Source organism: Danio rerio, chromosome 8 (assembly GCF_049306965.1).
Source record: "Danio rerio strain Tuebingen ecotype United States chromosome 8, GRCz12tu, whole genome shotgun sequence".
Taxonomy (NCBI): domain Eukaryota; kingdom Metazoa; phylum Chordata; class Actinopteri; order Cypriniformes; family Danionidae; genus Danio; species Danio rerio.
This window is the reverse complement of record NC_133183.1, coordinates 22307501-22330000: the sequence shown is the minus strand read 5'-3', so window position 1 is coordinate 22330000 and position 22500 is coordinate 22307501. Positions and strand designations below refer to the sequence as shown.

At 37.8% G+C, this 22500-nt stretch overlaps 2 protein-coding genes across 3 annotated transcripts in view; both read right to left on the bottom strand.

The window, feature by feature from the left end:
• The window catches only part of rexo1 (REX1, RNA exonuclease 1 homolog), a 16487-nt gene extending 11908 nt beyond the window's left edge, over positions 1–4579 (bottom strand). Inside the window, exons 1-3 of one of the 2 annotated variants that reach the window (NM_001126416.1) lie at positions 4248–4579; positions 785–2463; positions 491–595 (exon numbers count right to left, since the gene is read on the bottom strand). In NM_001126416.1, coding sequence (NP_001119888.1) covers positions 491–595; positions 785–2463; positions 4248–4434 — 1971 coding nt within the window. In that variant the 5' untranslated portion in view covers positions 4435–4579. The remainder of the gene's footprint in view (positions 1–490; positions 596–784; positions 2464–4247) is intronic. The other variant, XM_005166869.6, reaches the window with a different exon arrangement.
• Positions 4580–10174: 5595 nt separating this feature from the next.
• mknk2b (MAPK interacting serine/threonine kinase 2b) lies at positions 10175–20827 on the bottom strand. Its single transcript, NM_194402.1, is given in 14 exon segments — positions 10175–10907; positions 10995–11035; positions 11120–11284; positions 11394–11588; positions 15349–15444; positions 15660–15715; positions 16054–16158; positions 16293–16366; positions 16487–16566; positions 18424–18521; positions 18633–18734; positions 18950–19040; positions 19356–19528; positions 20720–20827. Coding segments are annotated over 13 exon segments (1428 nt in total). The 5' UTR covers positions 19407–19528; positions 20720–20827; the 3' UTR covers positions 10175–10633.
• Between the last annotated feature and the right edge of the window lie 1673 nt (positions 20828–22500).

Genomic DNA, 22500 nt, shown 5'->3' with positions numbered 1-22500 from the left:
TGAGGCTAGTGGGCCGAAAGTAATATAGTTGCCATAAGTAATTCCCTAATTCATTTAATAATATTATTTAAAAAGACTAGAAAACACTGCTTTATATTAACTAATTACACAATTTTTTTGCCTTAATTTGCTCACCGATGGCTTCTGCATAGTCCTCTATCCATCGAGTAACAGCGTTTACATTTTTAAAATCAGATTTATTTACAACATTTAAATGAAACGTTTAATTTCAGTTAGCTTTTTGTAGATCTGCAATAAAACAAAACAAAAAAAGGTTTTGTTGAATCAGAAATGAAAATCTCTGTGTTAAAGACAAATCAAAGGTTACAATGGGACAACTTTGGCCCGCAGGCCCTACTTTTAGCATCTCTGTCCAGATGAACAGAAAATTAAAAAGATATGTTTATATTCAGTGTTCAATCATTAGTGATCATTAATTATACAAATTCAAAACACAAGAGAACATGTCGATCTTCATTTTAACTCTCACCTTTCCTTGAGCTTTAAAATGAGACACCCTCTTCTTCTGGCCAGGAAAAAGTGTAGTTAAAGTGCTTTCTGTTTCTTCGTCTTCCTCCTCTGTTTCCCTTGAAGGCTAAAAACACACACATGCACGCATGAAAGCGAAACTGAAAATGTCAGCTGCGCGAACATTCCCCAAGAAATTTGCAAAAACCTATGAAGGCATTTTGACTCTCAGTTGCAAGCTGTATGAAACTTCACATCAGCAAATGATTCATTCTAAATGACTGTCGTGATTAACAGACAGAAAGAACTACAGTACCTGCTTAGCTTGTCTCCCTTTGTCTTCCATCTTCACTTCCTTGGATTCATTAAATATCCGCAGACACTCCTCCATGGGGTCCGAGTCGTACTCCATCACATCCTGAAGACAGGAGAAGTCCTCTGTATCCACACCACCATCATCTTCATCCACTTCAGAATCATCTTCTGATGACGAAGAGCTTTTCCTCTTATTATTGACGAGGCCTCCTCGCTTAAAAGCAGAAGCCGACTTCCTCACAATCCTCTCGTCTTCCTCATCTTCCTCTTCAGCACTGTCAGCGCCGAACAAGTCCACGTGGCTCAGATTCCTCTGTTTGGTCTTCTTTGCCTCTTTGTGGTCAAGAACTGAGATGCTTTTTTTACTTTTATCCTTAGTGTTGCTGCTGCTGCTCTTCTTTTTGTCCTTCTCCTTTGAGCCGCTCTCGAGTTTTCCATTCTTCTGGTCTTTGATTTTGGATAACACCTTATCTGTTTTGACAGGCTTGTCCATTTTGGGTTTCTTAATGCCGTCACTTGATTTATTTTTTTCCTTGTGGCTACTTTCAGTCTTTATTTTTACTACCTTCTTGTCTTTTTCCTCAGCGCTCTTCGACGCCGATTTGTCTTTATGTGACTTTTCCTTGGATTTACTGCTTCCCTCAATGTTCTTACTTTGACTGTTGTCTTTTTTACTTGAACTCTTTGACGTCTTGTCCACACTTGAACTGTCCTGTTGTTCTTTTTGACTCTTCTTATTGGAGTCTTTGTTCTCTTTTTTAACTTTATCTGTTTTATTAGTTTTGGTCTGACTCGCAGACACCTTTTTGTCTGTCTTTTTGTTTGTCCTGTTCACATCCTGAGACTCTGTATCATCCGATTCGCAAGGTGAAAAGTAAGCGTCTGTTTTAGATATTTGTTTTTTCTGTTGTCCCATTGCACTTGACTTTGGCAAGCCAATATTAATCCTGTTGTGCTTTAGACGACTTACATTCACCGGGCGATACTCCGTCCCAGAACTTTCCTCATCAGATTCAGAGAAGCTTGCAGTGTATTTTGGGACATCTGCTTTAGTAAACGACGACTTCGGTTTCTTCACAGTTGGGACATATTCCTCAGCTTCCCCTTGTTTTTCAGAGTACAATCTCTTTCTCCTCTGTCCCGCTAAAGCCAAAGTCTTTTGTTCTTTAATGGTTGGCTTAGCCGAATAGTTCGACAGAGGATCATACTCCATATCTGTTGTTGGTTTGGAAGTATCCAGGGTGTATTTACACTTGGCGTGGGACGGTGGCCGAGGTGTAAGCTTCTTAATATTTGATTTGGAGACAGCAGTGGGCACATACTCCAACGCATTGGCATTGGTGTTCTCGGTGTCCAAAGTGTATTTACTGGAGTGAGGGGATGGGGTGTATTCACTCGCCTGGTCCATTTGATAGCTCCCAGGATCATAGCCCTCATGGGACGGTACTGGGGGTTTGTGTCTCTTGACAGAGCTTGTGGTGGGCTCATATTCCTGATCTCCGATTTGAGATAGCTTCTTCTTGTCTCTTTCCAACTCACTGCGAACAGCCTCAATGGCCCGATTGACCAGCTCCAGCTCTGCTGTACCCAGGTCCACATCCTGACCCGTCGACGGTGGCTCGCCATTATACTGCTCTCTTGGTCTTACAACCTCTGGACTAAATGGATCATATTCTTGATCTGTAAGCAGAAGTAAATAGATTAAAATGATATAAAGTAAAAATATCAGAACAACATACAAAATATTCTATACAGAAATATATATATATATATATATATATATATATATATATATATATATATATATATATATATATATATATATATATRTGTGTATATATATATATATATATATATATATATATATATATATATATATATATATATATGTATGTGTGTGTGTGTTTGTAAAAATTTAACTTCTAACATTAATAGACATGGGATGATAACCGTTGAAGGTATGCAGCGGTTTGGAAAAGTCAAGGTTTTAATTTTCTGCTATACTGTTCCTACAGTATATGCATGATGCTGTTTTAAATTGTAAAGAAGCTGTTTTTGAAAGTAAAGAAGACAGCAGAAGTTAATAATTCATTTGAATGATTTAGCCTGACATGTTTACTGCTCCAAAAATTTTTAAATGTTTCTAAAAATAAAAAATATTGTTCAAAAGGAAAAAAAAAAGTTTTACTTTTTTACCCAGACAATTAAAAAGAATATGTTTTAGAGTACAAAAGTGCATTTTGAGAGAATCAAACAAAAACAATGGTAAAACAAAATATGTCCAGTTTTACATGTTTAATTTCTTTAGCTTCCAGGTATTCAAAAAGAGCCACACATTGATCAATTTTATGATTGCTGTTTTAACATTAAGCTATGATTGAACTGCCTCTTGTTACAGTTATCAAATAGTTTGATAACAAGCAGGAAATGTTCATGGACCAATGATATCACCACTTTGAAACACCTTTATCTATACCGAGACATTTTTATCGAAGGTTATCATACCATCAGAATCTTATACCGGCCCATGCCTACACATTCACCTTATAAGCATATTCGCACACATCCACACTTATCCGAAGCAACTTACAAATAAGTACAATACAAACAATTTGACCCGCACAAAAAGCAACAATGCATGTATATGTACATAAATAATGTGAAAAATATCTGAGACAAGCAACTAGCTTCATGCAAGAAAGTGGTGATCTAAAAAGGCATGTGTCTCAATGACAGATTCTAGTGGTCCGGTCCAAAAACTGATCCCTGAGGCACCCCAGAAGCTACATATTGCATCTTGGACACTTTATTCCTCTAAAACAAGGAGTTATCAAACTTAAACAACCAACTAACACAAAATGTCCCTTTTATTACCTAGATTAAAAAAAAACACACATCCACGCCTATCCAAAGCAACTTACAAATAAGTACAATACAAACATTTGGACCCACACAAAAAGCAACAATGTGTGCATATGTAAATAAATAATGTGAAAAATATCTGTCAGACAAGCAAATAGCTTCATCAAAAAAGTGGCGATCTGAAAAGACATGGGTTTAAATGACAGATTCTAGTGGTGCCATTTAGATGGAGAAGAGAAATAATTCCTGAGGCATCCCAGTTGCTATATATTGCATGTTGGACACTTTATTCCACTAAAACAAGGTGTTATCAGACTTAAACAACCAACTTACACAAGAGTCCCTGTTTTACCTAGATTTTAAGAATAACACATTCCTTACAACAGAAACACATTTCTAACCAGCTAGATATGGTGTGTATTATTAACAGATAACTAGGACTGTCTGACACACGGCATGACAGATCCCGAAATGTATTCGAGGGTTGCGTTAGTTTCTTTGTGTCGGCAGTAGTAAGCTCTGGTACTTTTAAAACTATCGTAAACCCCAAATTTACACAAAAAAAAAAAAAAACTTGAGACCACAAAGACATTTTAATTCACCGTTTTGATTCGATGAAAGCGCTTTAGTCTTTTTGATGTCGTATATCCCAGAGGAGCCTCGTCTTTGTCTGCTGTGCCTGAAGTGACAGTATGGTCTGCTGCACCCATCAGCACCTGATTTCCCATTATTATTCTGACAGTAAAACGGGCAGTCAATCCCACGAAAGAACCCTGTTGATCTCAACATAACCACTGTCAGACTATCTACCGATCAACCGGTAGGTTTTGCCACTAAACGCGTGGTTATTTGCATATCCGTATGTTGCCACTTTCTTTCGGACAACAACAGACTTCCTACGACGCCATATTTTATGAGCGACAGACGAACGCGAGGCCCCTGGTGCGCGTCGCGTTCGTTACGTAACATAGTCGTTCAATCAGTTGCCTGTGGGAATGAGCGTCGCGCTTCTGTTTGAGGACCAGCTGTTTAGTTTTTAATTAGTTTAACGTACACCACATTGAAGTAGTTCCTGAGGCTTTATTATTAAGCCATTGTGGGTTTATCTTATGATTATGTGAGCAACGCCCCTCCAGTGGCACGTTTGATTGTGACATTTTATAAGTTTGACAGAATATCAGTGCGACTTTGTGTGTCAGGTGAGTGTAAGCACAGTAACGTTATATGGACTGGACAATATTCATAATAATTGAGACAACACACATTTGCTTTATTTTAGAGATGGGGAGAAAAGGAAGTTTATTTATCGCCAGCATATCTGCTTCTGGATGACCTGAAAAATAGAGATAACTTTGCTTTGGGTGGGGGTGGGGGGAGTGGCAAGACTTAAAACACGGAGAGGTTAGTTATGTTAATATTACCTCACCTAAAAGTGAGCTTTTTCATTTATTCAGACCAAATATGCGCTTAAATGATGTGCTGCTTTAATAAAGTACTACGGAAAGTGATGGCCTTTTCTGTTACAGCATTCTTCAGTAGCTCTTCCTTTGTGGTTAACAGAAGGAAACTCAAACCAGTTTAAACAAGTGGAGTAGTTCACTTTCAGTGACTGACAGTTTGAATTTACTAAAACTCATGTTAAGCTGCTTTGAAACAAGATCAACATTTTAAAAACGCTTTTAAACTCAGTTTACCTGAATTTAATAGAATAACCATCTCTTTAAGAAACTGACTGCGTAATCTTACAGATGCACATAGAAGGGCAATTATAAACGCCATCCAGTTTTTTCAGCTGGCTATGCAAATTGTACAACAATGGAATTTATCCCATAAGCAGAGCCAGATAGAATATGTAGACTTTTACCATTTTAGAGCAGAACTTTGTAAAATCTGCCCACTGATTAGTAAAGCAACAAAACACTTTAATAAAAAAAAAAAATTTTTTTTTAAAGGTTTACAATTTAAATTAAAACCACTTCATATCCATAGGTTGTTACTTTACAAACTGTATTGTATATAAAAAGGTTAAATTTAGCATGTTCAATGTTACTGAAAAAAAAAAAAATACAAGCAAAAATATAGAAAAATACCCACAAGTGAACTTGGTCGACCAAAAAAATAAAAATAAAAAAGTTATAGAAAAATCAAAAGGTTTCTGCAGGTACAGATTCTATGTGGGTCTGGTTATTGGTTAAAAAAAAAAAAATCAGTAAAACTTGTAACAGTCATAATTATGCAGGTGATGCAATTAAACCATTGACTTAAATTTTTCACAGATTTTATTTTGTAATTTAAAAAAAAAAAAAAAAAAAAAAAAAAAAAAAAAAAAACAACACTTGAACTGCACATGAAGACCATAAATCATTTACAGCTGTAAACCTGCATCCAAACCAGTCCTATACACATTATAAATAACCATTTAGTAAACACTACTCAGCAGATAGAAGATACAAAAGAAAAAGGTTTACTCTCTACACTTCAGAAAATATTTTGTATTAAGGCAACATTAAAAATAACTTTAACATCTCACTCTTTCGTAAGGGAAATAATACTCACCTTAGACATAATAATAAATGTACAAAGTCCAAAAACAAAATCATTTATATACCAAACGTGTTCTCCTCATTCAGGTAACTGCAACTAGAAGTTTTAACGTTTCTAACTCCATTATGAAGCTTTTTGTTCTCACTTATATAAAGTGTTCACACCTGAATGAGCTCTTCTCTTAATTAGCAGAACTTATCAGCCTATCAGAAACAGGGTTTAATTAGAATCTAGCTGAAATCTTAATCTATCATTGGCTATTTTAAATGTGTGAATTATCCTAATTGGCCAGTTTCCTCCTGTATGAAGTGAGAGAGGGTTATTTCGTTGAAAGAAAATGTTCATTTGCAACACTAGAGGGAGACACACCATAGTAGATGTGGGAAGTTTGAACGTCTAATGCAGTTGCAAATCAAAGGAATATGTGATATGCTTCTTTTAAATAATAATAATAACATTAGTCATTAATAAAAAAATATATATAATTTTAATTCAATATATTATTAATTATCCGAATATCACAATAATACTCAATTTTCTAGTTATTATGCAAGTTTTTTTGGTCTCACTTTATAGTTGAGAGACTATTGGAAATGTTTTTATTCATTATTTGTTAAATATTAATTTGTCACACTCCAGATGCATTTAAATAAATTAAAATAATGACAAATAAAGAAATAAACGATTAAAATAGTTGTAATAAGTGGTGTAAAGTGTTTTAATTAAATTAGATCAAGTATTTGTAATTAATAAAAAAAAATTGAAGTGTTACTCTGCATAACTATTTAAATAAGCAGCCCAAAATCTAATGAAGACATTTAAATACAACTATTGCAAACATACAGTTGAAGTCAGAATTATCAAAAGTCAGTATAGTTTATTACATCAATAGTCAGTTACATAAATGCTAACTAATAATGGCCCAGAACTCTGAGCTCACTTGAGTCACGAACACAGACTTGAGAACTTGAACTGTGTATTTGTTGACTCACTGCCTCTGCATGTTCCTGTTCAACCCACACTTTTACAGTAGGCTGATCAGTAGATTTCCATGGTAACAGTGAACAGACTTTAACAGTGTTTGCATCAGCCGCATTCATCAGTCCAGAAAAATCAGCAGATGTCTATGCAGCTCTGCAATGTTTACTTACTGAGGTGACACACCATGTGACTCATGCTCAGGTGACAGCGATGGCCACGATTATGTCAACATTACAGTCAATCCAAAAAAAAAAAAAAAAGAAATGTCTAAGAGATTGATCTTTATTAGAAGTGTCAATGTTTGCAGTTTCAGCATGTGGTACGAGGCTCATGATTGTGTGTGAGCTCTACAGAGAAGCTGAAAGAAAGACAAAACAAAAAAGAAATTTGTTTAAAGAATTTTATTGCATTTTTTGTTGGTTTGCTTTGTATAAAACAATACAAAATCTGCCACAACAGTCATAAATTTAGCTTTGAGTGAACTGCAGTCAGCCACATGGTACAGTAAAGTGCTTTTTTTAAAATCAATACCTATCTTGTCGCAACTGATGACCAATTTCAGAATTTTCCCCCAATTATTTGACAAAATTTAGAGTTAGGAAATGGACAAACAGTGCTCTTAAGCGTTCTCGACAACACCCCAAAAATAAAGCCTTCAGACTAGAGGGTCACATTTGATCATTAAAAAAATAAAACAATTGTAATATTATAATAATAATAAAAAAAAAAAACAATTGTGCATCTGAATACTTTTATCCCAGTAACCTTTGGGATGGGGAACAAAATAAAAGAAAAACAAAAGAAACTTCATTTTTCAAGACGTTACATTTGTTTGTATTGGCTAATATTGGGCTTTGTACAATAGAAATATTAAATGAGAACTTTCTAAATCCCCCTTAGTTTAAAAACAAAACAAAAATCTTGAAAATCCAAGTCAGATTTCTTAATACAAGGCAACCCATAACTACCATATGGGTAAAACAGTGGTGAATCTTTAGTCAGAGGCACAGGGGCTTTTAGAGGACCAGCCTAGCGCCACAGACACTTCAGAAAATACAAACCCAAAACTTTTGGGATATCTGCAATATACCAAAGCCTAGAAGAAAGACAAAATACTGAACAGAAGTGGCGGAAATGATACTTTCCAGACCAAAGATTGCTTTAAATCTCAGCTTATGAATGTTTTTTTCTTTGCCATTTGTACATTATAGCAAAAAAAGCTTCCTGGACAAAACATGAGGAAACTTTTGCACATACAATTCAAGTCTTACTATAAGACATAAAACCCCCCACAAAGATGCATCTGTAAAAAGATTCTTGAGGAAAGACAGACAAATCAATAGTTTACAATCAGTGTCATAATAATCAGCATAATGGGCCCCTCAAAACCAGGGACTGCCATTAGGTTTATCATATCTCAGAGCAACACGACAGAACAGGTGACGCTCTAAAAACATTCAACAGGATAATATTGTAGGGCAATTCAAACTCCCATTGGTGACGCTAAACGTTTGCCGAATTTATAAAGACTTCATCTGAATCCAGACATCTGGGTTCAGATGCTTTATACACCTTGGAGAAGGAATGATGCTCTGGTTTAAGCTTAACCAAGTATGCTGGCATAAGCTAAAGATACAAGATCAGCACTCCCAGACCCCTTGGTGCATTACTTTAGAAATAAGCAGACTTTGGCAATAAGGGTTGCGTCTTATTAAATGCATAAAGCCACCAATTATTTCAGAGAGAAAGGGGAGTTTTAAACGACCCCTAAGTCACTTCCAAAGCAAGAACATAGAGTAAAATCTCCGATTTGTACAGACTATACGACTCCCTCTCTTTCTTCCTTCGTATTTTTTCCTTCCCAGTCACATTCACATACTCTTCTCGCTCTTATACAGCATAAAAAAAAAATCAACATCTAGAAAGTAACAAAACTATATAAAAGGGAAAATGTTCCACCTGAACAGCACCTGCATAAAAATAAGATAGAAAATATGCTTTCAATAAAAAAAATTAAACGAAGCTCAAAGTTTGAAACATCAGTGTGGCACACTCTGAACTGGAGTCAACCATTAACGTATAAAAAGAAAGAAAATAAAACATAGTAAACTTTCTTAAACCATTTCACGCATACAGCTACATTTTCTTGGAAGACTTTTTTTTTGTTTAGTTTTTTTTCCTTTTTTATGGAATGCTTTTTCCTTTTTTTTACATTTTCTGTAACTTGAAAATACTCTCTCTTCCTCTCTCTCTTAACATTTATATAGTTTGCTTTTTAGTGGCATCAACAGGCTGAAATTCCAATATTTTCGTACCATGATCACCCCCATTAAGTGGGGAATGAGCTCAAAGCATTATCTTCCTGATACAGACCAACGTCATTCCTCTAGCCACACCGGCAAACATGTGCTTGTGCAACCACCTGGCTGCTTCCCAGCACTTAATCCCTGTTGTGCTCAGAAATGTTTATATTCTCTCTTATCTGCTAACGATAAGATTTTTGGTGAAATTTTTAAGAAACCGTTATGGTTTCCTAGACAATGGCATCTAATACTGCAATTCTAATTTAGGTCTTGCACATCAAAAAGTTGCCATACAATTAAAATTGAGCAGTATCTTTATTGGTTCCTCAACCACAGGAACCAATGTCTTAAGTAGACTGCTGGGATAGTCTAGTGAAGTAATGGATGTCAAAGGATTCACTCTATTAGGACAAGTGCTTAAAAAAACAGAGGGGGAAAAGCTTCAGATCAGGGGATTTTCTTATCTGAATTAAAAGGCTATGGGAGGATGGAGAGTGACGCATTAAGTGAGGTGAGGCACTATTATCAGAGCTTCGCTCCACTTATACAAGATATCCACTAAAGTAATGCAAGTCAGAATAGCCTTCATCAGGGTTGCATAAGCACATACCAGTATGTTGAGTATCTGTTGAAAGGAAGGGGAATAAATGCACACACACACACAAATGCGCGCACACACACACTCACAGGAAGAACTTTCCTGAAAAACAAAATGCAGTTGTATCATCTCTCACAGAGAAAATTCACAGTGGATCCAGTTGTAACGTGGAAGCAGCACAAAAAGGTTTAGGTAGGGATGGTGGAAGGTATTAGACCTTTGGCGTCTGAGCTGGTATTTAATGCTTTACCTTTAGACAAATTTTCTAATGTCTGATGTAACCCAAACATTATCCTAAAGAGAGTCCAGTTCATTTGCCTTGAGCTCTTAAGGTGTTTCCCAAACAGTTGAGGGTTGATAAAAGTGCTGCTGGAGCTCTTGCACCAGTGCTTAAGGAAACTAACGGGATCTGCGACAGGCACAAACTGAACTACCATTTAGGAAAAGACTGGGTCCCATTGAAGTGGGCAGAAGAAAGGGATTTGCACAAAAGGTAGCAGATACTTGTTCATTCATCCATTTGAATTTGGAAAACTGTTCAGACAGAGCCCAGCTCAGCTGATCATGCACAATCCCCCACAATGACCAGCGGTGCCAGGAGCTGCCTGAGCTCTGAGGCAGACACGGGCGCTCCTTTCAGTAGGCTGCTCCTCTGTCTGCGCTTGGCCAGTTTGGAGTTGGAGGGAGGGGAGAGGCGCATGGATGTGGAACTGGCTGTAATGACCTGAGGAGAGTCCTGCTGCTGTTGTTCTTCCAGGTCGTCTTGCTGGGCCAGTTGCCGGTTCATGGCTACAGCTTTGCCCGCAAAGAAGGTCAGATCCTTAGTGCTGCTATTCCTACGAGAGTAGACAGACATGGTTAGCCTGATGAAGATTCAGTTAGTAGCATGCACCAACCAAAATGCTGATACCAACTCAACTTACCTTTGAGGCAAGTTGGATGAGGGGAGACAATCAAAGGCACCCTGGAGAAAGAAGAAAAATAAAGGATTTAGAATAATCATAATATGAGAGTCTTGGAAATGCAGATAAAGCATCTAGTTCCTTACCCCTTGTACCCAGGGATGTTGGAGAACCTGAGCAGCGCTGAGACGTTTCTTGGCGTCCCGTACAAGCAGTTTGGAAATGAGGTCTTTGGCGCTGGAGGAAATATGAGCCCACTCTTTCTCTGGAAACTCATACTTTCCCTCCTGGATGCTTTCAAACAACATGTTCTGGGAGTAACAGGAGATGAGTTTTATTCATAGAGCAGCCCATGAATGATACTTCTGACGTAGGTTTATGACAGTGGTTAGCATAAAAAGACAAGGGTGTGTGATGTACCTGGCAAGCTTGACAAGGTTCTCCATTCTCCCATCCACAGTCACTTCCACAGCGACCCACAAAAGGAGGGTAACCGCTTAGCATGATGTAGAGGATGACGCCCAGGCTCCACAGGTCACAGCGCTTATCGTAAATGGTGGCCTCCTCGTTGAAGGCTTCCACAACTTCCGGCGCCATGTATTCAGCAGATCCACACTAAGGTGAGAATGAGTAAAAGAGGAAGAAGGGGTAAGAAGGCAATCAACTAAACCAGAGTCATTGCAGGCAAGAGACAAAATAAAATGCTTGGTCAAATGGGATGTGCAATGAAGCAAGCACAAGAACAAATGTCCAAGTGTTTATTATGTGCTTGTCTAAAGGACATTTTCTCTCCAAGTTTATCTTCACAATTTTGCATTCAGCTGACAAATGTCATGTGTTTTCCAGGGCCTCTAAGCATGTCTGAGACAGACAGTGTGAGAGTCACATGGAAAACAGCGTATTACACCAAACTGAAGGGGGGCTGGCGACAGATTAACTAGTTGAAGTATAAAGGATTCGCCTCCGGTTCCTGCCTACGAGACACATTTCTGTCTAAATGGAAAATGCGATGGTGGAATACAGCATCTATAATGAAGTAACCTTGGTAACGATTGTTATGTCATAGATGGAGGCGGCTTGGTGAGTCATACAGTGATTTGAGGGCTCAGCTGCAAGTGCAGACTGCCTTGTTGGTTTGGGCTCTGACTGCCTCTGCCTGAAACTAGGTCACGAGTTGGGACAGGAAGAAGAGGATTGTGTGTCCCAGAAAACTCACATACTGTGCTTGACCAGCGATGCCACTGTGCTTTGTTATCTAACAGCAACACACATTTTTTTGCAACTACAGCACAGAGCCACACATCCTTGATGTAAAAAGATTAAATCTTTCTAGAGTAAAAGTTCAGTAGTTCAGCAGGACAAACAAAGACCTTCTGGAAAGATCCGCAGAACTGGGCCTCTAATTTTTCCTCTACAGGATGGGCCATCATGCTGCATTAAGCACCTATAATTATGCAACTTCGACTGAGGTCAGTGTTACAAAATAACTTGCTTTAGCTTTTTTTCCTGCCCCAAGAGTTCACGAATGCAGTTCTAAGGCATACATAGTGTTCCCACTGAAAACCAGATTTCAAATTTACTCACTTTTCCCTGATTTAAAAAAAAAAAAAGGAGGAAAAATCATATTGTTTTAATACATTTAATTACCGGTTGACACGTTGGCCCCAAAAATGAATTAGCCATCAATTGATTAATAGAACATAACATATGAAACCACAAAGAAACTAAAATATCTGATATTTCATGACTAGGAAAAAATATATAAAATTTCCTGACTTTTAATGATTGGTATAGACCATTTAAAATTCATTGATATTCCAGAAATTTCATGACCCCACATTCACCAAGGCAATTAAACCTTACACACTCCTAAATACACTTTTTTAAATGAGGTTCAAATGTGGGTGCCAAACAAACCAATAATGCCACAAATTCAATGACGGGTATGACCAACCCCCTTTCTGTGTTTTCACAGGTGTTCAAGTGCAACATGGTCATGTTTTGGTTTGGTGATCTGAGGTTAAAGGAAGCAGTCGGTCTGCTCGCCTAGTCTCTTTTGTTATCCTCTAGCCAGCTGCCTTAGTTGCTCCGCCCTCCAGCACTTATGTAATGCTATTTCGCAGTGCAGGAATCCGAGTGCAGACAAAAGCTTCCACTGTTGCACCCAACCCCCATCGACAAGGCTGTTTTTGCTCACCGCCTCTCAACAGCCTTACATTCAAGTGAACACTTCATAACCACCCCCACTTCTGAACAAAAGACTTTCACAAAGCACAACCTCAATCTTGAACGGCCCAGCTGAAATCATAAACATTGCAACAGTATGCAACTAGTCAGTGGTAAACCAGATTTCTATAAACCAGGGAAACTTAGCACATGTACTCCTCAGATGAGAACTCATGCTTTGCAGGAATCGCCATGTGCTCTCTGAAATCCAAGTATACTCTGCCTTGCTCGAGTGCCTAATCGCTGTGTCTTTGAGATAAGAGTAAGGGGCTCTCAAATGATAATTGCACAGCAGTTTTTTACTTTCGAACTTCAGCTGTAAGACCAGGATAGCATTGCATCAGTCACTTAAGACCAATTCCGTTTTAGCATCTAACACATGCTGATTTTATATACGGGGCTTTCCGAAGCAGGAAAACAAGCTTGAGCAGTTGCGCTGTCAGTTCAGGTGTTTTTGTGGTTGGCAGCAAGGCATGCTTCAGCTGTGTGAGCATACCACCTATATATGCACGTGAAGTTTCCCCTGTGGTTACTGGTACAGAGAACATGTAGTGCAAGATCAAGTGAAAGCACTTCTCACAGTTCGGGCAGGAAGGTACATGCATTTCTCAGAAATTCACATGAAGCATTTATGGTGACACCACACTATTTGTGCACATACAAAAACAATCCATGGTAAAACTAAAAAGAAAAGGCTAAAAAAAAACAGGAGAAGAAATTTCTATTTAAAAAAAAAAGAATGCTTTTTAGTGACAAACAAAGAGTTAACATCTATCTAGCGGTGAAAAAAAAGGCATGATAAGATCGCTGGGATCCTGCCCAAGAAAAACATGTTGAGTGCATGACCAGAGAGAAAACTCCTCCTCCTTTCATCCTCCCTCTCACCAAACCAATCACAGAGCAGTTGCTAGGTGTGGGGTGGTAACACAGATTGAAAGACTAATGCCCAGACAGGCTTGCGGAAATCCACAGAGACAAAAACAAAAGAGAAATGGAGTCGAAAATGTGCTACAGGCAGAAGGTAAAAGGAAATTGCAGAGTACATGCCCAAATGTTTGTTTGGGTTGAATTCTTGTTCTCCTCAGGCTGTTCAGAAGTAGCAGGAAGGAGGAGGAGCGTGACATTTGAACTTTATAAACACTGGCTCAAAGGTTAAAGAATCACAAAGAACTTTCTGATAAACATTTTTTTTTTTGTATCTTGAACCTTTCTTCTTCAAGGTCTCACTCATTGCACAAACGACTGGATTGTTTTGCTGGAAGGTTCGTATAAATAAGTAAGATTCTTCTTCAAAACCTTTTTTTGTTTTTGTATTTGCACAAGAAAGTTGGTCATTCATGTTTGTAAAGCACTGAGAACTAGTAAACAATTTTTATTTGTGTGTGAACCATCTCTCTAAATTCATGCATTGTGCTACATCAAACCCTTTACCCTATGGCATAATCACATGTGCTTAATGCCCCATTAGCAAGTAAAGACAAACCTTGCATTGATTAAATACTAGATACATCAACATAAAAATTATTATTCCGTTCTAAAATAGTCTTTTTCACTAGGCTGCTTGACAGAACTTGAGTTACCCTAAAAGCCCCATGCAGAGGACATTTCACTGTCTATCCTGCCTTTCCATCACCTACTCCATACTGCCTCTCCTCAAATAGTTTATTCTATGAAATTGTAGAAAGATCTCTGATTACATTCACACAGCAAAGATAAAATGTAAGAGCTGCTAATGACCACGCTTCCAATTTCAAATAAATTAAGACCTTAAGTCAATACTATCCACGAGTTTCTGAAGCTGATAATTAAAAGGGTGTAGATAAACTGAGAACAGACTAAATAGTACAGCTCCACATTAGAGTTTGCCCTTTTAAAGCTTCCACTGTGGACAAACAACCATTTTCTGACCTCATCACAGTCTTTACATTGATTAAATTAGCCAATCAGATTGAGCTAAGCTTCTGACACCACTCAAAGTCAGCCAATGGCATTAGACGAGGTCCTCCTGATAAGCAACGACACTTGAAGTCTGCAGATAAGATATACAGACTTTTAAACAACAGGGAGGTGGCCACTAACAGCTTTTTTTGTTTGTCAATTTAATATCTTGTTAGAGCAAGAGAGTATTCAGGGGACAAAAGAGACTTACTGGAGTGAGGAGCTCAGGAGTGGAGATGGGTGAACTGTCGCTATTGAGTTTAATTCCACTGCCCAAATCAAAATCACAAATCTTGACAGGCGAAATCTGCAAGTAACACACACACACACCGGATGATCAGAATCAAAAACATTTGCTCGGAAACAACATCTAAAATTTACAGGCATGAAGACTTTACAGCCTGCCTATAAACCTCAAATCATCTGATCAAACCTTCTAAACCACAAATGCAAAGTTTGAATCAGACTAACCAAACATAATGTGGTAAAAAAAAAAAAAATTGAGAAAAAAAAAAGACTCACCCTGTGCTCGTGTTCACACAAGATGTTTTCAGGCTTCAAGTCTCTGTGGGCCATTCCTACAAGAGCACAAACACAAGTCATGGGTTAGTTGTGCGGTATTCAGGCTAAGTGAGGATTGTCGACGGGGGCAAAGACAGGCAAATGTTTCCAATACAGCTTGTTGCTAAGTGCCACTAAAATTAGCTCTGCATCCCCTCACCCAAGAGTACTGACAGGAATAAAACATATCAGCCCTCAACTTTACCTAGAAATCCAGTGTGCATCCCTCTAGCATTATCCAGTTACAACTCGATACAACATTTAACAACCCCCATAACCTCCCCGATATGTAACACCATCTTCTTATCTCCCATTTCCAGATCTAAAGCACCCCTCCCTATTCAAGTTCTCATACCTTTATTGTGAAGGAAGTCCAGTGCACTCGCAATGTCCTGCACCACAATGCTGGCTTCCTGTTCGCCGAAGTATCTCCTCTTGTGAATGTGGGCCAAGATGGAGCCTATAAGAAAACCGACACATTGTTAACACCAGGGCACACCATTTCACATTCCAAAGCATAGAGTCTCAATTGAATTATTCAGGGCTGGGTAATGTTTCTCAAGAGTAACATAACACTACAGAAAAGACATGTACCTCCTCTGAGCTTCTCAAACACAAGGTAAAACTTGTCCTCCTCCTCAAAGAACTCCACTAGCTCCAGAATACTTCTGTTAGGTGAACAAACAAAATGTTTCGAGTTAAAACAGCATCATCAACAATTGCGGACCACTAAATTGATATCACATTTAAGATGTTTATTGATTATCAAAAGATTATCAAAAGGCTACCTGTGGCCCTGGCACTGGTACAGCATTTCCACCTCTCTAAAAACACGACTTCTGCTGTGTCCTGGCCTCTTCTCAATTATCTACAAAAAACAAAACATCAGGTTATGATCTAAACCAAATAACACGGAGCATTCTGAGGTGACAATTGCCCCCAATTATTATTTTTTTTACTCAAGTAAATATTCCTTAAAAAACAGGAATCAAGTCATGTAATTTCTCAAATATATATAACTCAACTCCTAGAGTCCAACTATCAAACATACAAGCTAAAGTTACTGTTGACATTGCAACTCATTCTCCCCCACACGAGGCCTCTGTTTTTCCTGATTGTGAGCGGCTCTTCCAGCTCCATGGATTAGCAGTGCTATTGAAAGCGTGCAGGCGAGCACACAACATGTATCACAGTTAAGAATGAAGCCTGCAGGCCAGCGCATTCCCAAAAAACCTCAGCGCTGCCACCACACGGCTGAGTCAGCAATCAATCTGCTCAAAAAATTACATGGTGTAATAAATGCTTCAGGCGACCTGAGGGATGTGATGACAAATTTCACCTAGTCGCTCAAGTCTTAACATGTTATTTTCCGCACAGAAAAAGCCTTAACAATATCTTGCTAAATACATTATACATGAAAAGGTGGGAGTGAGTGTGCCCATGAATCTCTGTTAGCTTAGGAAAAGGCCCTATAGAGTCTGACCGATGTCTGTAAATCAAGCCATGCTTGTAAACACGCTCCCCAGGCCCAGCCAAGGAGACTACTGGGATTGTTTTCATTCGGCCGCTCCTTTTGTTCAGACTAGGACGCCACAGATCTCTCCCCCCACCCAAATTACAAGAGTAGGGGGTTGGCAGGACATCTGGTGAGAGTTGTCTGTAACCCAGCCCAGCATAAACTGACCTAATGCTTGTAATGATCCACCCCCCTCAGGGATTGAAACGCATCCCTAAATAATCACATAGTCTTTGTATGACTGGCTACACTGAAAGCAACAATGCCATGAAATCCAACAAGGTGACTGTGAAAAACAACTGTAAAATAGTTTTACTTAATAATAATATTTAATAACAGCAATAATATTATCAACTCTTAAATAGTAATATTATAAAAGCTGGAATGCTGAAGTAAAAAAAATTGTCCTCAAAACAAGCCGATAAGTTTTTTGGCATGACTGTAGATGTTCTAATATACTTTGTTCTAGTTTCTAGAGACAAAAAAAGGAAGATAAACAATCCACCCTAGCCCCCCTTTCGCTTGTGGTTTTTGTTTCGGAAGACTTGCCAGTACATAATGTTCACGTTGTATGATCTACAAACCAATAAGAGCAATGAACGGTAAAACCATGTGACCACTCCAAACCTCAGATTGGTTGGCCTAACAAAAACAATGAGCTCTTTCCGCTAAATATACGCTATAACTTCTGAAAGTACAGTAGAACAACAGAGGAACTGCTTGTTCAAACATCCGTGTCTGCACAAGAACATCGTTCAGTTAAGAGAAAGCAACACAGGCAGGAACAAATACATCATTTTGCAAAATAAACATTGTTCAAGGATAAAAAATAAATAAATATCAAGAATTGTCATTTTTATAAAATTCACAAGTGTGGCCTAGCCTGACTGTGACCCAAACAACCACCCGTTATAGGAATCTAGCATGCCTTCACCAATCACAACCATGCCAGTCAGCACAAAACAACTACAGTCACGTATGCTTGTCAATGAGAGAAATATTATTCCCTCATGATTCAGTTTCCAAGAGCCAGCTTCAAAGGGAAAGTCCTTTCTAACAATAGCCCCTCCAATGCCATATCTGTACAGATGCTTCACATGGAATATCTGTTTGTTTACAGCACGCCACTGCTATTTTAAGTCGACTCTCCTAAAGTCATGTCTGCATTTTGTTAGTTTTGGTTTGTTTAATCACTAAAAAGAGCTTTACCTTAACAGCATATTCTTTTTGGGTGATTTGACTGATGCAGGTCTGGACCCTGGCATAGGCTCCTTCCCCCAGCACTTCATCTTGCAGTTTATATACATCTAAAATTGATATAGAAAAAAAAACAAAAAAAACAAAAACAAAGTGTTATTATTATTAACGCCTTAGTCATGCAAAATTCAAAAATGCCACCCCATCTGATATGCACGTACCCTCAAATCGCCCTGAGAAACTGTCAGTTGCCCGGCATCTCTTTTTCTTCTTGTTTCTCTTTTTGGAATCGGGGATGTCGATGGGCTGGCTGGATGGCATGTCTGCATGTCACAACAGAAAGACATTTAAAAACCTAATACACTGTTGTATAAACACCCACAGGAAATAGCTTGATTATATAAAGCACAAACAAGCATCTTTTATCACATATCTGTAACAGTAAAATATGTAAACAATGGAATAAGGTCATAAAGTCACATGCAGTTACTTTCAGGTCTATCTACTGGTTTCACAGATAGATAATACAATAACTTACCAGGTCGGGCGGAACAATCAAAATTAAAGGCAGATTCAAGGAGATGGGATCCTGTTTTGGAAAATTCCTCCGTTTCAAAGGGATTTTGGCCCTGGAGATGTATAAAAAGAAGATTATTTACAACCTGAACTGTTAGGTCAAGTTGCACAGTGGTAAAATGTTGGCAGATACATATTATCAGGCCTCTAATGAACAACTAAGAGCTTCCTGGCACTCGGATTAATGTTTAAACCATTTCCTGTGATCTCTGATACCCTATGCAATGGAATCAGCTCGAACTTTTAACTCATCTAATGAAAATAAATGCAAACATTTGTGCAAATTATGTGATATGATCCATTGTTTAATGCCTAAACAGCACTTATTTATGCAATAGCAGTACAGACTAGTAAGATCACACTCTCACCTTAAAAGAGCGATGGAATCCGGTAACTTCGGTGATTTTGTTCTGCACCATTTTGTCCTGATTTATGGGACTTTTATTTGGACTGGCGGCAACAACGGTGGTCTTAGCTTTAGTGATAGATTTCACCCAGCTAATCCAATGGCTTGGGAACCGTGGTGCTTTTAACGGGAAACCTGAGGAAGGAAAAGTTTGAGTTTATTGCCATTGGCCATATGCAAATCAGCATCACTTTTTTTTCTGCAGAACTTTATCCAATACAATGACATAAGATCATTGTTAAATTACTCTTTTAAAAAGTAGTCATGTTTGTTTATTATCAGTTTTATTGTCTATTACATGAAATATACATGTCATTAACATTTAACAACATGAAATATCATTAAACCCACTAAAACAAACATTTTATAAACATCCATGTTAACAAAGATCAAGAGCAGAATAAGCATGAGTTACTCCGAATCTCCACATGTGCTCTTATGCGCATAAATTGCAGTTATACTTTGGATCAGTCAGAGTCGATTCAGAAGATTCGGTTCAAATGATTTGTTCGTTCGTAAATCGGACATGTGATATCGTTTTTTCTCTTTCGTTCTATTCTTTACACAGTCACTATGGTATGGCTCCTTATTGAATGGAAATCAAAAATATTACTTGGATAACAACTTCTTATGCTGATTTTGCGGTTATCCTGCCTTAACGTGTTCGCCAACCATTCATTGTTTATGAATAGAAATACTATCTCTTAAACGTTTTCATTGTTCGCCCCACAAAATTAATATGGGTTTGCATCGCCATGAGCATAAATCAAAACGACAACATTAATTCGGAAAGAAATAACGTTAGCTCTTTAAATCGTCACTTCAGCAGACAAAATAAGACTACAGGCGCAGTGAACGCAAGTCACGTCACAAGAAGGGGCTTGCATTAACATGCCCCGGAGACTCGTGCCAAGAATAACTTCGGTAGAAAAGCTTGCTATTTCCGTCCGTTATCCACTCAGAGACACGCGTTATTTTCTGTACGGGACTAATGGGATGCACTCATCAACACACTGAAAGATTACAATAAATGAGAGCCAAACAACAACAACAACAACAACAACAGCCACCACCACACTATACAATGAACGACTCCAATACAACACACAGCTCAGTGACTGCAATCAGTCTAACGTTTAATATATGTGAATAAACACAAAACTTCAGAAACACAAACGATAGATTTAATTAACTTAAATGAAATTTCTAGACCTTTCCAGATAGATCCAAGCAATGAAGCACATCCAGCCGTTGCGCTACGTCATTTTAAATCAAAACCAGATTTAATCTGTTTGTTCCCATCTTCAATGTGAAGCTCGTTCTTACCCCGTTGTTTTCGTTAAAGCTCCAGGCTTGACGCCGTTGTCTGAGCCTCTGCTTCGGGAGCAGCAGATGGTGGCCGTGGGCGGTAGGGGCTAAATGTGTGGAAGGTACAAAAAGACGTACAGTGTTTCTCGCTTTTATAATCTGACGCCCCTTCGCGCCTCCCCTTTCGGTTAGACACGCCCACTCGCTTCTGTAAACACGTAGCGCACACACACTCAGAGAGAAAGAGAGAGCGAAAGAGAGAGAGAGAGAGACACGTGGGCTGGTGACGAATGTTATGATTATAGCCTGGTGAACGGAAGCTCTGCAGTGCTTTGGTTTATTCGCTGTTATTCTCTAAAAATATAAATGTTATAATCAGGTGGTGGTACAGTAATAATAATCCACCTAAATATTAATGAAGACTCATCAAGACGGTCATAAGTCTAAATCGTACGCCTTGTAATAACTAATTGAAGGAGCATTCATTTTGCCTGATGCAATATTCTGCAACAGACAAATGAACTTGTCAAAAACCCCAAATGACTAGGCGAGAGTTGTTGAACAGCTGGTAAGAACAGGTTTTCTGCTGAGGGAATGTCAAAGGATTGGCTAGTGATGATGTATTGAAATGGTCATTACAAAATTAGTGATTAGGGATTTTTTAAAATGACAATGTGACTAATAATGTATTCATATTGTACAAATACACATACAATTTTAGCTTCATAATAATTATTAAAGCTGTACTCTCTGGTGTGGAAAAAAATATATTACCCATGAAATGTTTTTTTTCATTTAATGTTTTTTGTTGTTTCATTATTTGACTTTACTTTGAAATATATAATCAGCATCAGTTACAGTATGTCATCAAACAGCCTTAATTGTCTTCCTGTGAAATAATTGTTTAATATGTAATTCCACATTTATAACCACTACATATTTTTTAAATTATCTAATTCATTTATAATTTCATTCATTCATTTTCTTGTCGGCTTAGTCCCTTTATTAATCCGGGGTTGCCACAGCGGAATGAACCGCAAACTTATCCAGCAAGTTTTTACGCAGCGGATACCCTTCCAGCCGCAACCCAACTCTAGGAAGCATCCACACACACACTCATACACTACGGACAATTTTGTCAACCCAATTCACCTGTACCACATGTCTTTGGACTGTGGGGGAAACCGGAGCACCTGGGGGAAACCCACACGAACACTGGGAGAACATGCAAACTCCACACTGAAACGCCAACTGAGCCGAGGCTCGAACCAGCGACCCAGCAACCTTCTTGCTGTAAGGCGACAGCACTACTGCGCCACTGCCTCGCCCCTCATTTATAATTGTTTTATGAAAATTTTTTTTTTTTCATTTATGCATTAATAATTTTATATAAAATTTTCCTTACATTTTTGTTAAAAACAACAACAAACAAACATGAACTGGATATATTACCTGGTTTCCGAAAAAATGTACCTAAACAGTCACCCAAATCAAATCCATCTGAACTAAAAAATGTACATGAAGTATCACTTCATGGACTTTACAGATATTTTACTTTTTAAAAACTATTTATTTAATATTTTTAAATAATTGTTTTAGTCGGAACAACCCATTCCCTAACAATTTAACATCTTAGATGAGGGATTAAATAATAAAAATATAATGATAATTTATTTATATATATATATATATATATATATATATATATATATATATATATATATATATATATATATATATATATATATATATTATAAAATAAGAAAAACAATACTAAATAAATAAGTACTACCATCATA